A 13,895-nucleotide genomic window follows, 5' to 3' on the forward strand; every position below is an offset into this window, starting at 1 on the left:
GCTGGGCGTCCTCCCGCATGTCAGTGTGCCTGATCGTAGCTGTGCTAAATTTAGCACAGCTACGATCAACTCTGAATCAGCCCCTATGTTTGTTTATATGTGTGTGTGTGTGTGTGTGTGTGTGTGTGTGTGTGTGTGTGTGTGTGTTTTCATCTGCAAATGGTAAGAGCATTGGGTCTTTTTTTGGGACAAATGCACTATGTAAATATCTTTTTTATTATTATTATTATTATTATTATTATTATAATTATTAAATATGGTAGAGAAGGAGACCTCTGACAATTGCAGTGGAAATATATAAGATAGGACACAGCACAGCACATAGAAACTATACAAAAGTAGCTGAAATACAGGCATGTCTATCTACACAGTTGTTATTATTATTATTATTATTATTATTATTATTATCATCATTATCCTTTATTTATATGGCGCCACAAGGGTTCCACAGTGCCCAATTTCAGAGCACATATCCACATAATCAAAACAGAAAAACAGTGACTTACAGTTGAAGACAATATAAGACAAGTACAGGGTAACTAAGCATAACTACACCAGTAAACGACATAGAGATAAGTTTCAAGGTAGTCAAAAAACTGCAGGATTTGGACAGTTGAGGATTATTAATGATAAGCACATGAGGGAAAAGGGCCCTACTCGTGTGAGCTTACATTCTAAAGGGGAGGGGCAGACAGACAGGGGTGACACAGATTGGGTAGACCGAGAATGGGACAGAGGGTTAGGATGAGATATGGCTGGGTTTGGTAAAGAAGTGGGACTTAAGAGCCCGTTTGAAGTTCTGTAGAGACGTGGAGAGTCTGAGGGGGATAGGTGAAGAATTCCAGCGAAAGGGAGCAGCACGTGAGAAATCTTGGAGATAGGAGTGGAAGGAAGTAATCAGAAGACAAGAGAGTCGGCGTGCATTAGCAGAGCGAAGAGGACAGGTGGGAGAGTAACGGTAGATAAGGTCAGAGATGTAAATGGAAGAGGAGTGGTTAAGTGCTTTCAGGGCCGGTTCTAGACCTCGTGCCGCCCAGGGCGAAAGTTTCCTGTGGCGCCTCCCCCCCACGACAGTTGATGCACGCCGATGGCGCACGCCCCAAAACAGGGGCATGGCTTCTTCATAGGGAGGGGCGTGGCTTCTTCATGGGGAAGGGGCATGCCCACAGTTATCCCCCTGTACTTGTGCCTCCCTGTAGCTGTGGCCCCAGTAGTTGTGCCCCCAGTAGATGTACCCCCAGCAGCTGTGCCCCCAGTTAATTTCCCCCCAGTAGCTGTTCCCCCTGTAGCAGTGCTCCCTTTAGTAGTGCCCCCTGTAGCTGTGCCCCTTGTAGCTGTGTCCCCAGTAGCAGTGCCCCCTGTAGCAGTGCCCCCTGTTGATTTGCACCCTGTAGCAGTGTCCCCAGTTGATTTGCACCCTGTAGCAGTGCCCCCTGTAGTAGTGCCCCCAGTATGTGCCCCCTGTAGCTGTGCCCCAAGTAAATTTTCCCCCAGTAGCTGTTTCCCCTGTAGCAGTGCCCCCTTTAGTAGTGCCCCTAGTAGTTGTGCCCCCAGTAGCTGTGCACCCAGTAGTTGTACCCCATGTAGATTTGCCCCAGTAGCTGTGCCCCTTGTAGCTTTGCCCCTGTAGGGGACTGCCCCTGTAGTAGTGCCCCCAGTAGCTGTGCCCCCTGTAGTAGTGCCCCCTGTAGTAGCGCCGCTTTGAAAACCTAAAAAAATAAAAAATAATACTTACCAGCCTCGCTCCTGCTTACGGACTGCTGCTGTCTCCAGCTCCTCTCTATGGGAGAGACGTCATGACGTCTCTACCATAGCAGCGCCGCACTGACACTAGGGGTAAATTTTGACCTCTAGCGTCAGTCAGCAGCGACGCCAGATGCGTGCGCCCGCAGCAGCCGAGAGCCGGGGGCCGGGGAGCAGGTGTGGAGGGAGGGTGGATTAGTAGCGTCTCTTGCCACGGTGGTGGCGCCCTCGGGGTAGCGGCGCCCCTGGCAAAAAGCCTGCTTGCCTGTGGCAAGAGCCGCTACTGAGTGCTTTGCAAGTGAGTGTGAGAAGTTTGAATTGGATTCTGAAAGGGAAGGGAAGCCAGTGAAGGGCTTGTAGGAGAGGGGAGGTGGACGTAGTGCGTTTGGTTAGGAAGATGAGCCGGGCTGCAGCATTGAGGATAGATTGGAGTGGAGAGAGGTAATTGTCAGGGAGGCCAGTTAGGAGGAGATTACAGTAATCCAGTCTGTAAATAATCAGTGAGTGAATAATGGTTTTATCGGCATCCTGGGTGAGAAAAGGTCTGATCCTGGAAATGTTTTTGAGATGAAAATGAAAGGTTTGTGAAAGGTGCTGAATGTGTGGTTTGAAGGAGAGGGAGGAGTCAAGGATTACTCCAAGACAGCGTACTTGGGGGCTAGAGGAGATAGTCGTGCCATCAATGGATAATGAGATTGTGGGAGGTGAGGTTGTGCAGGAGGGTGGGAAGATGATCAGCTCAGTCTTAGACATGTTGAGTTTAAGAAAGCGCTGGGACATCCAGGAAGAGATAGCGGTAAGACAGTTGGAGGTACGAGTGAGGAGAGCCATGGAGAGATCAGGGGAGGAAAAGTAGATTTGAGTGTCATCAGCATAGAGGTGATATTGGAAGTCAAAAGAACTAATGAGTTCACCTAAAGAGGACGTATAGAGAGAGAAAAGGAGAGGACCAAGAACAGAGCCTTGGGGGACACCAACAGTTAGTGGAAGTGGGGGGGAGCGTCATGAGAGGAGACAGAGAAGGAACGATCGGAGAGGTAGGAGGACAGTCAGGAGAGGGCAGTATCGCAGTAAGAGAGTGAAGGATTTGCAGAAGGAGATGGTGGTCCACAGTGTCAAAAGCAGCAGAGAAGAATAAGCAGAGAGTAGTGGCCCTTAGATTTGGCTGCACGGAGGTCATTGCAGATTTTTGTGAGGGCAGTTTCAGTGGAGTGGAGAGAACGGAAACCAGACTGGAATGGGTCAAGCAGTGAGTGAGAGGAAAGAAAGGCAGTGAGGCGATTATAGACAATACGCTCAAGAAGTTTGGAGGAAAAAGGGAGGAGAGAGATGGGTCAATAGTTGGAGAGAGTGTTTGGATCAAGGGTAAGTTTTTTAAGAATAGGGGAGACAAGAGCATGCTTGAAAGCAGAGGGGACAGTGCCTGATGAAAGGCTGAGATTGAGAAGGTGGGCAAGATGGGAACAGGCAGAAGGAGAGAGGTAGCGGAGGTGGTGGGAGGGGATAGGGTCAAGTGGAGAGGTTGTGGGGGGGAGGAACAGATGAGGGCCATGACATCCTCACCAGATATATAGGAGAAAGATGTCAGAGTTGGTAAGAGGGAAGGGGAGGGGTGGCAAGGGATGGGTGGTGTCTGGTTGCTGGTCTGGTGGGATGTGATGTCCTGACGTATGGAGTCAATCTTGGATGTGAAATAAGTGGCAAAGTCAAGAGCAGACAATGAGAAAGGGAGAGGATGTGGTGGTTGGCAGAGGAGGGAGTTAACAGTGGCAAAGAGGTGCCGGGGGTTGGAAGACTGGGTAGAGATGAGAATTTTGAAGTATGATTGTTTAGTGAAGGAAAGGGCAGTACTGAAGGATGAGAGCATAAATTTGAAATGTAGAACGTCTGCCTTAGAACGTGATTTCCTCCACTGTCGCTCGGCAGTACATGAGCATTTTTGAAGATATCTGGTGCATTTGGTGTGCCAGGGTTGAGGTGTTGATCTGCAAGGGTGAATAGTGGTTGGCGGAGCAACAGAGTCAAGGGCAGAAGTAAGTCATGCATTGTATAGGGATGTGGCTTGTTCAGGGCATGTGTGAGAGAGAAGAGGAGAGAGAAGTGAGTCAAACAGGGAGAATAGGGATGAGGTGTCAGATAAGTTGAAAGAGAGCAGGTGGTGGTCAGAGAGGGGAAAAGGGGAATTGGAGAAATCAGAAATATCGCAGTGGTGAGTGAAAACCAGATCCAGTGAGCTCCCGTTCACATGGGAGGGTGAGGTGGTCCACTGGGAGAGAACAAGTGAAGAGATAGTGTCTGCTTCACTTTATTAAAAGCCTGTCATGGAACGTACACTCCATGTGGTAGTTGTTGAAAAGGATCCTGGCAGTAGGGATCCCGGCGGTCAGAATACCGACACCAGGATCCGGACCGCCAGAATACCGGCAGGGGGGCGAGCATAATGAAGCCCCTTGCGGGCACGGTGGCTTGCTGCGCTAGCCACAGGATCTATTCCCACTCCATGGGTGTCATGGACAACCAGGAGAGGGAATAGCTGTGGCGGCGATGCCGGCATTCTGGCGGTCGGGATCCCAGCGTCGGTATTCTGACTGCTGGTATCCCAAACGCTGGGATCCTGATTACACCCCGTTGAAAATTACCTTATATGCCCAAGAGAAAAACATTAGCTAGTGAGGATGACATCCAGTATAAGGAGCTGGAGGAATTGTACTTTTTTATGTGCACCAGCAATTCAAATTTCCAGGGTCAAATCGTAATCCATGACCATTGGTGTACTGACTTATACTAATAGCAATAAATATGACAAGCTTCCTTGTAGTTATTTGGAAATGTGAATCATATTTTTTCTATACAAATCAAAATCCCAAAATATCTTACAGAGATATTTTTGAGACAGTAAGCCCTCATGGACAGGGTCCTCATCCCCCATTTTCTATTCCAATGCTTGGTGCAGAATCTCAGACCATGGCCTCCGTTGTACATAATTAAGCTTCTGACTTTGCAACCACTCCTGTGACACTCCCATAACACATCCATCAGACAGTATACAGTATCTCTGTGCATTTGTTTAGCCACCTCCCAGTCACTGCCCAGTAACACCTAATACAGTCCAGAGTCAGTGTAGCTCATTCAAACCCGCGACTCTGTGAAATGCATGCACAATACAAAAACAGCCTATTTACTTGAACATCAGTATTGCGTACAAGAAGGGCCATAGAGAGCCATGCTGGGCCCCTAAAAGGGGTGTGGCCTAAAAAGGGGCATGATGATGCCCTGTACTATAAAAATATTATTATAAAAATATAATGCCCCACATGCTCCACAAGGGGGGTGCAATTTTAATGCAGGGGGGCACAGGGGAGGGCACCTGCTCTCTAACTTACTTTGATGGGAAGCGGGTCTCTCCGTCCCGGCCAGCGCCATCTTCCCAGTGGTATTTGGTAAAATGACTCTGGCCACTAGAGAGCAAAGACTCAGTGCTCAGTGCAGAGTTTTTGCTTTCTCTGGGGGTCATTCCGAGTTGATCGCTAGCTGCTTTCGTTCGCTGCGTAGTGATCAGGCAAAAAATCGGCACTTCTGCACATGCGTATGCGGCGCAATGCGCATGTGCGTCGTACTATTACAACGAACGATGTCGTTTCATACAAAGTCTAGCGAAGCTTTTCAGTCGCACTGCTGGCCGCAGGAAGAGGGCGTTTCTGGGTGTCAACTGGCCGTTTTCAGGTAGTGTTCGGAAAAACTTAGGCGTGGCTGGCCGAGCGCAGGGCGTGTTTGTGACGTCAAAACAGGAACTGAATAGTCTGAAGTCATCGCAAGCGCTGAGTAGGTCTGCAGCTACTCTGAAACTGCACAAAAATATTTTGTGGCCGCTCTGCGATCCTTTCGTTCGCACTTCTGCTAAGCTAAAATACACTCCCAGAGGGCGGTGGCATAGCGTTTGCACGGCTGCTAAAAACTGCTAGCGAGCGATCAACTCGGAATGACCACCCATGTGCGGCACCATCTCCCATTAGAGATCACTGGTAAGATGGCACCGCCAATGCCGGCAACAGTTATACTTTGTGGGGGGGGGGGGGATCGGACCCCAGCCCCTCCAGCAGTCCACTCCCCCACAAACTCAGCGCCACTGCATGCAAGTCACAATCAGACCATATGTGTTTATGGAAATTACACTGCTTATTACTGCATGGCACTGCAGACACCTTGTAGAACCCTAGAAACAAAATATAAAAATATTAATATGTGATTATAAAACAATATAAAAAAAACTCCTGTTGTGTGTATTATTATGTGTATTATGTGTTGTGCATTGCTATGCATCTTTATGCAATGCATCTTTTTATATTGTTATTCTTTTTTTTTCAACCAGGTTGACACATTTAAGGTCACCACAAAGAACATAGAAAGAATCTCCCATATTGAAATAGGTCATGATGGAAAAGGATTGGGTGAGTTTCCATTATCTTATTTACTGTAATGGATGTAAGGCATACAAAGCATATCTCAGTTTGTATAATTCACCAAGACTATAGAAAATCCAGCAAAACCTGGAACACATTTCCAACACATTTAGAATGTACATTGCAGCCCTATGTAACTGTAGGGAAACCACCGGTAGGCCCCACTGCCTGAGGGCCCACTCCTTCCTCTAGGGATCAGATTCCAGACTGTGCACTTGTATTATACATGTTAGATATGTTGCATTATACTGCACTAAATTATTGTGTATTTCTCTAACGTCCTAAGTGGATGCTGGGGACTCCGTAAGGACCATGGGGAATAGCGGCTCCGCAGGAGACTGGGCACATCTAAAGAAAGCTTTAGGACTATCTGGTGTGCACTGGCTCCTCCCCCTATGACCCTCCTCCAAGCCTCAGTTAGATCTCTGTGCCCGAACGAGAAGGGTGCACACTAGGGGCTCTCCTGAGCTTCTTAGTGAAAGTTTTAGATTAGGTTTTTTATTTTCAGTGAGACCTGCTGGCAACAGGCTCACTGCATCGAGGGACTAAGGGGAGAAGAAGCGAACTCACCTGCGTGCAGAGTGGATTGGGCTTCTTAGGCTACTGGACATTAGCTCCAGAGGGACGATCACAGGCCCAGCTTGGATGGGTCCCAGAGCCGCGCCGCCGGCCCCCTTACAGAGCCAGAAGGCAGAAGAGGTCCGGAAAATCGGCGGCAGAAGGCGTCCTGTCTTCAACAAGGTAGCGCACAGCACTGCAGCTGTGCGCCATTGCTCTCAGCACACTTCACACTTCGGTCACTGAGGGTGCAGGGCGCTGGGGGGGGGGCGCCCTGAGACGCAATAAAAACACCTTGGATGGCAAAAAAAATGCATCACATATAGCTCCTGGGCTATATGGATGCATTTAACCCCTGCCAGAATCCATAAAAAAGCAGGAGAAAAGTCCGCGAAAAAGGGGCGGAGCCTATCTCCTCAGCACACTGGCGCCATTTTCCCTCACAGCTCCGTTGGAGGGAAGCTCCCTGTCTCTCCCCTGCAGTCACTACACTACAGAAAGGGTTAAAAAAAAGAGAGGGGGGCACTAATTAGGCCAGTATTAACTATACAGCAGCTATAAGGGGAAAAACACTTATATAAGGTTATCCCTGTATATATATAGCGCTCTGGTGTGTGCTGGCAAACTCTCCCTCTGTCTCCCCAAAGGGCTAGTGGGGTCCTGTCCTCTATCAGAGCATTCCCTGTGTGTGTGCTGTATGTCGGTACTTTTGTGTCGACATGTATGAGGAGAAAAATTATGTGGAGACGGAGCAGATTGCCTGTAATAGTGATGTCACCCCCTAGGGGGTCGACACCTGAGTGGATGAACTGTTGGAAGGAATTACGTGACAGTGTCAGCTCTGTATAAAAGACAGTGGTTGACATGAGACAGCTGGCTACTCAGCTTGTGCCTGTCCAGACGTCTCATAGGCCGTCAGGGGCTCTAAAGCGCCCGTTACCTCAGATGGCAGATATAGACGCCGACACGGATACTGACTCCAGTGTCGACGGTGAAGAGACGAATGTGACTTCCAGTAGGGCCACACGTTACATGATTGAGGCAATGAAAAATGTTTTACACATTTCTGATAATACGAGTACCACCAAAAAAAGGGGTATTATGTTCGGTGAGGAAAAACTACCTGTAGTTTTCCTGAATCTCAGAAATTAAATGAGGTGTGTGATGATGCGTGGGTTTCCCCCGATAACAACAGATAATTTCTAAAATGTTATTGGCATTATATCCTTTCCCGCCAGAGGTTAGGGTGCGTTGGGAAACACCCCCTAGGGGGGATAAAGCGCTCACACGCTTGTAAGGGCTCTACCTTCGCCTGAGATGGCCGCCCTTAAGGATCCTGCTGATAGAAAGCAGGAGGGTATCCTAAAAGGTATTTACACACATACTGGTGTTATACTGCGACCAGCAATCGCCTCAGCCTGGATGTGCAGTGCTGGGTTGGCGTGGTCGGATTCCCTGACTGAAAATATTGATACCCTAGATAGGGACAGTATATTTTTGCCTATAGAGCATTTAAAAGATGCATTTTTATATATGCGTGATGCACAGCGGAATATTTGCCGACTGGCATCAAGTCTAAGCGCGTTGTCCATTTCTACCAGTAGAGGGTTATGGACACGTCAGTGGTCAGGTGATGCGTATTCCAAACGGCATTTGGAAGTATTGCTTTATTAAGGGAGGAGTTATTTGGGGTCGGTCTTTCAGACCTGGTGGCCACGGCAACAGCTGGGAATTCCACGTTTGTACCCCAGGTCGCCTCTCAACATGAGAAGACGCCGTATTATCAGGCGCAGTCTTTTCGTGGACAAGCGGGCAAAAGGTTCCTCATTTCTGCCCCGTGACAGAGGGAGAGGAAAAAGGCTGCAGAAATCAGCCAGTTCCCAGGAACAGAAACCCTCTCCCGCCTCTGCCAAGCCCTCAGTATACGCTGGGGCTTTACAAGCAGAATCAGGCACGGTGGGGGGCCCGTCTCAATGAATTTCAGCGCGCAGTGGGCTCACTCGCAAGTAGACCCCTGGATCCTTCAGGTGATATCTCAGGTGTACAAATTAGAATTCGAGACGTCTCCCCCTCGCCGTTTCCTAAAGTCGGCTTTACCAATGAATCCTTCTGACAGGGAGACAGTTTTGGAAGCCATTCACAAGCTGTATTCCCAGCAGGTGATAATCAAGATACCCCTCCTGCAACAGGGAACGGGGTATTATTCCACACTGTTGTGGTATCGAAGCCGGACGGCTCGGTGAGACCGATTCTAAATCTAAAATCTTTGAACACTTACGTACAGAGGTTCAAATTCAAGATTGAGTCACTCAGAGCAGTGATTGCGAACCTGAAAGAAGGGGACTACATGATGTCTCGGGACATCAAGGATGCTTACCTTCATGTCAAAATTTACCCTTCTCACCAAGGGTACCTCAGGTTTATGGTACAGAACTGTCACTATCAGTTCAGACGCTGCCGTATGGATGGTACACGGCACCCCGGGTCTTTACCAAGGTAATGACCGAAATGATGATATTCCTTCGAAGGAAGTGAATTTTAGTTATCCCTTCCTTGGACAATTCCCTGATAAGGGTAAGATCCAGGGAACAGTTGGAGGTCGGTGTAGCACTATCTCAGGTAGTGTTGCGGCAGCACGATTGGATTCTCAATATTCCAAAATCGCACCTGGTTCCGACGACGTGTCTTCTGTTCCTAGGGATGATCCTGGACACAGTCCAGAAAAAGGTGTTTCTCCCGGAGGAGAAAGCCAGGGAGTTATCCGAGCTAGTCAGGAACCTCCTAAAACCGAGCCAAGTCTCAGTGCATCAATGCACAAGGGTTCTGGGTAAAATGGTGGCTTCCTACGAAGCAATCCCATTCGGCAGATTCCACGCAAGAACTTTCCAGTGGGACCTGCTGGACAAATGGTCCGGATAGCATCTTCAGATGCATCAGCGGATAACCCTGTCACCAAGGACAAGGGTGTCCCTCCTGTGGTGGTTGCAGAGTGCTCATCTTCTAGAGGGACGCAGATTAGGCATTCAGGACTGGGTCCTGGTGACCACGGATGCCAGCCTGCGAGGCTGGGGAGCAGTCACACAGGGAAGGAATATCCAGGGCTTATGGTCAAGCCTGGAGACATCACTTCACATAAATATCCTGAAGCTAAGGGACATTTACAATGCTCTAAGCTTAGCAAGACCTCTGCTTCAAGGTCAGCCGGTGTTGATCCAGTCGGACAACATCACGGCAGTCACCCACGTAAACAGACAGGGTGGCACAAGAAGCAGGAGGGCAATGGCAGAAGCTGCAAGGATTCTTCGCTGGGCGGAAAATCATGTGATAGCACTGTCAGCAGTATTCATTCCGGGAGTGGACAACTGGGAAGCAGACTTTCTCAGCACGACCTCCACCCGGGAGAGTGGGGACTTCACCCAGAAGTCTTCCACATGATTAAAAACTCGACAGGTATTGCGCCAGGTCCAGGGACCCTCAGGAAATAAGCTGTAGACGCTCTGGTAACACCGTGGGTGTACCAGTCAGGGTATGTGTTCCCTCCTCTGCCTCTCATACCCAAGGTACTGAGATTGATAAGATGGAGAGGAGTAAGCACTATATTCGTGGTTCCGGATTGGCCAAGAAGGACTTGGTAACCGGAACTTCAAGAGATGCTCACGGAGGATCCGTGGCCTCTACCTCTAAGAAGGGACCTGCTCCAGCAAGGACCCTGTCTGTTCCAAGACTTACCGCGGCTGCGTTTGACGGCATGGCGGTTGAACGCCGGATCCTGAAGGAAAAAAGGCATTCCGGATGAAGTCATCCCTATCCTGATCAAAGCCAGGAAGGATGTAACCGCAAAAACATTATCACCGCAATTGGCGAAAATATGTTGCGTGGTGCGAGGCCAGTAAGGCCCGACGGAGGAAATTCAACTGGGTCGATTCCTACATTTCCTGCAAACAGGAGTGTCTATGGGCCTGAAATTGGGGTCCATTAAGGTTCAAATTTCGGCCCTGTCAATTTTCTTCCAAAAAGAACTAGCTTCAGTCCCTGAAGTTCAGACGTTTGTAAAAGGGGTACTGCATATACAGCCTCCTTTTGTGCCTCCAGTGGCACTTTGGGATCTCAATGTAGTTTTGGGTTCCAAAAGTCACATTGGTTTGAACCACTTAAATCTGTGGAGTTAAAATATCTCACATGGAAAGTGGTCATGCTGTTGGCCCTGGCCTGGGCCAGGCGCGTGTCAGAATTGGCGGCTTTATCCTGAAAAAGCCCTTATCTGATTTTCCATTCGGACAGGGCGGAATTGAGGACTCGTCCTCAGTTTCTCCCCAAGGTGGTTTCAGCGTCTCACCTGAACCAACCTATTGGTGGTGCCTGCGGCTACTAGGGACTTGGAGGCCTCCAAGTTGCTAGACGTTGTCAGTGCCCTGAAAATATATGTTTCCAGGACGGCTGGAGTCAGGAAATCTGACTCGCTGTTTATCCTGTGTGCACCCAACAAGCTGGGTGCTCCTGCTTCTAAGCAGACTATTGCTCGTTGGATTTGTAGTACAATTCAGCTTGCACATTCTGTGGCAGGCCTGCCACAGCCAAAAATCTGTAAATGCCCACTCCACAAGGAAGGTGGTCTCATCTTGGGCGGCTGCCCGAGGGGTCTCGGCTTTACAACTTTGCCGAGCAGCTACTTGGTCAGGAGCAAATACGTTTGTAAAATTCTACAAAATTGATATCCTGGCTGAGGAGGACCTGGAGTTCTCTCATTTGGTGCTGCAGAGTCATCCGCACTCTCCCGCCCGTTTGGGAGCTTTGGTATAATCCCCATGGTCCTTACGGAGTCCCCAGCATCCACTTAGGACGTTAGAGAAAATAAGAATTTACTTACCGATAATTCTATTTCTCATAGTCCGTAGTGGATGCTGGGCGCCCATCCCAAGTGCGGATTGTCTGCAATACTTGTACATAGTTATTGTTACAAAAATCGGGTTATTATTGTTGTGAGCCATCTTTCAGAGGCTCCTCTGTTATCATGCTGTTAACTGGGTTCAGATCACAGGTTATACGGTGTGATTGGTGTGGCTGGTATGAGTCTTACCCGGGATTCAAAATCCTTCCTTATTGTGTACGCTCGTCCGGGCACAGTATCCTAACTGAGGCTTGGAGGAGGGTCATAGGGGGAGGAGCCAGTGCACACCAGATAGTCCTAAAGCTTTCTTTAGATGTGCTCAGTCTCCTGCGGAGCCGCTATTCCCCATGGTCCTTACGGAGTCCCCAGCATCCACTACGGACTATGAGAAATAGAATTATCGGTAAGTAAATTCTTATTTTCAAGCCTCTGTGGAGGCTGGCCACACCCCCTATGTAGGCTGGCCACACTACTAAGTATGGGCCCCTATGACTGCATTCCTCCAGTGGGCCCTTCATGACCCAGTCCAACACTGAGCACGTCTATCTTGTGCCTGGAGTAGGACTGGATATCGATTAATCCTGGAGGCATGGTGTATGTACAGGTCCACTAGCATTCTGTGCGAGAAATTTTGGAGGCGCCCCCCCCCCCAAATATAGCTGTAAAAGAAATAAAGACATACAGATTAGTCAAGATAGGGAAAAAACACACACACTTGCCCCCAAGGAAAAAACACACACATTGGCCCCCATAGGAAAAAGCACACACATTTGCTCCAGTAGGAAACAAAATCACACACATTAGTCTCACAGGAAAAAGTATCACACACATTGACCACACAAGAAAAAAAAAAAACAGTCACTGGCTGCATCTGCACTGTGCATGCCCATCTTACCCATGCTGACTGTAATGTGGTCGTAGACTACAGAGTACATGGTGAGCGCAGCGGTTGTCAGATTTGTTCCAGTGGCTGCACTGCACCCCCTATGGGGTGGTGTCCGAATTTAGCACCTCCACTAGAACAGCCCTCGAGCCAGTCCTGTCGATTGAATCAATCCAAAAATCACAATGGTGGTGGTGGTGGTAATGTCCAGAAGGGTATGGGACTCAGTGTCGACAGACATTAGGTCGACGCCTAATGGTCGACAGTGAATAGGTCGACAGCAGAAATAGGTCGACACGGCCATCATGTCGACATGAGTTTTTATGTTTTTTTGGTGTTGTTTTCTTTGTAAAGTGACCGGGAACCCCAATTAGTGCACCATGTCCCCTAGCATGTCTCGCTTCGCTCGCCATGCTTCAGGCAAGGCTACCGTTCCCAATCGTAGTCCACGTGGATCGTAAAGTACGAAAAAGTTCAAATAATTATCAAAAAATGTGAAAAAGCTCATGTCGACCTTTTTCCAGGTCGACCTTGTACATGTTAACCTGATGGCAGTGTCAACCTATTTCTGCTGTCTACCTATTCACTGCACCAAGCATAGGAATAGAAAATGGGGGACGAGGACCCTGCCCATGAGGGCTTACTGTCTCAAAAATATCTCTGTAAGATATTTTGGGAATTTGTATAGAAAAAATATGTCCAGTGGTACTGCCGTATAATTCCAGTGATACTGCCGTATATGTCCAGTGCTACTGCCGTATAAATCCAGTGGTACTGGCGTATAAATCCAGTCCAGTGAAACTGCTGTATATGTCCAGTGGTACTGCCATATAATTCCAGTGATACTGCCGTATAAATCCAGTCCAGTGCTACTGCCGTATAAGTCCAGTGGTACTGCCGCATAAATCCAGTGATACTGCTGTATAAATCCAGTGGTACTGGCGTATAAATCCAGTCCAGTAATACTGCCATATATTTCAGTGGTACTTGCGTATAAATCCAGTGACACTGCCGTATTTATTACCAGTGGTTCTGCCATATAATTGCAGTGATACTGTCGTATATATATATACCCTGTTGCAAAGCGGATTACTGAGGCCATAACAACTATGCTAGTGTTAGACGTGCGTCTGGTATCCGCCATTAGTGCAGTGGGACTGCAGTGCCACTCCTAGATGGGCCAGGTGTTTGTGCCACACACTTGTGTCGCTTAGCTTGGTCATACAGCTACCTCATTGCACCTCTTTTACTTCTTTGCATGATGTGCTGTTTGGGGACTATTTTTTTTTAAGTGCCATCCTGTCTCCCACTGCAGTGCCACTCCTAGATGGGCCAGGTGTTTGTGCCACACACTTGTGTCGCT

At 48.5% G+C, this 13,895-nt stretch overlaps 1 protein-coding gene across 1 annotated transcript in view; it reads left to right on the top strand.

The window, feature by feature from the left end:
• RP1 (RP1 axonemal microtubule associated) overlaps positions 1–13,895 on the top strand; it is a 1,008,071-nt gene that overhangs the window by 945,724 nt on the left and 48,452 nt on the right. The window contains exon 57 of the mRNA XM_063923729.1: positions 6,113–6,191. Coding sequence (XP_063779799.1) covers positions 6,113–6,191 — 79 coding nt within the window. The remainder of the gene's footprint in view (positions 1–6,112; positions 6,192–13,895) is intronic.

The sequence above is a fragment of the Pseudophryne corroboree genome, chromosome 5 (genome assembly GCF_028390025.1).
Source record: "Pseudophryne corroboree isolate aPseCor3 chromosome 5, aPseCor3.hap2, whole genome shotgun sequence".
In the NCBI taxonomy this organism is placed as follows: Eukaryota; Metazoa; Chordata; class Amphibia; order Anura; family Myobatrachidae; genus Pseudophryne; species Pseudophryne corroboree.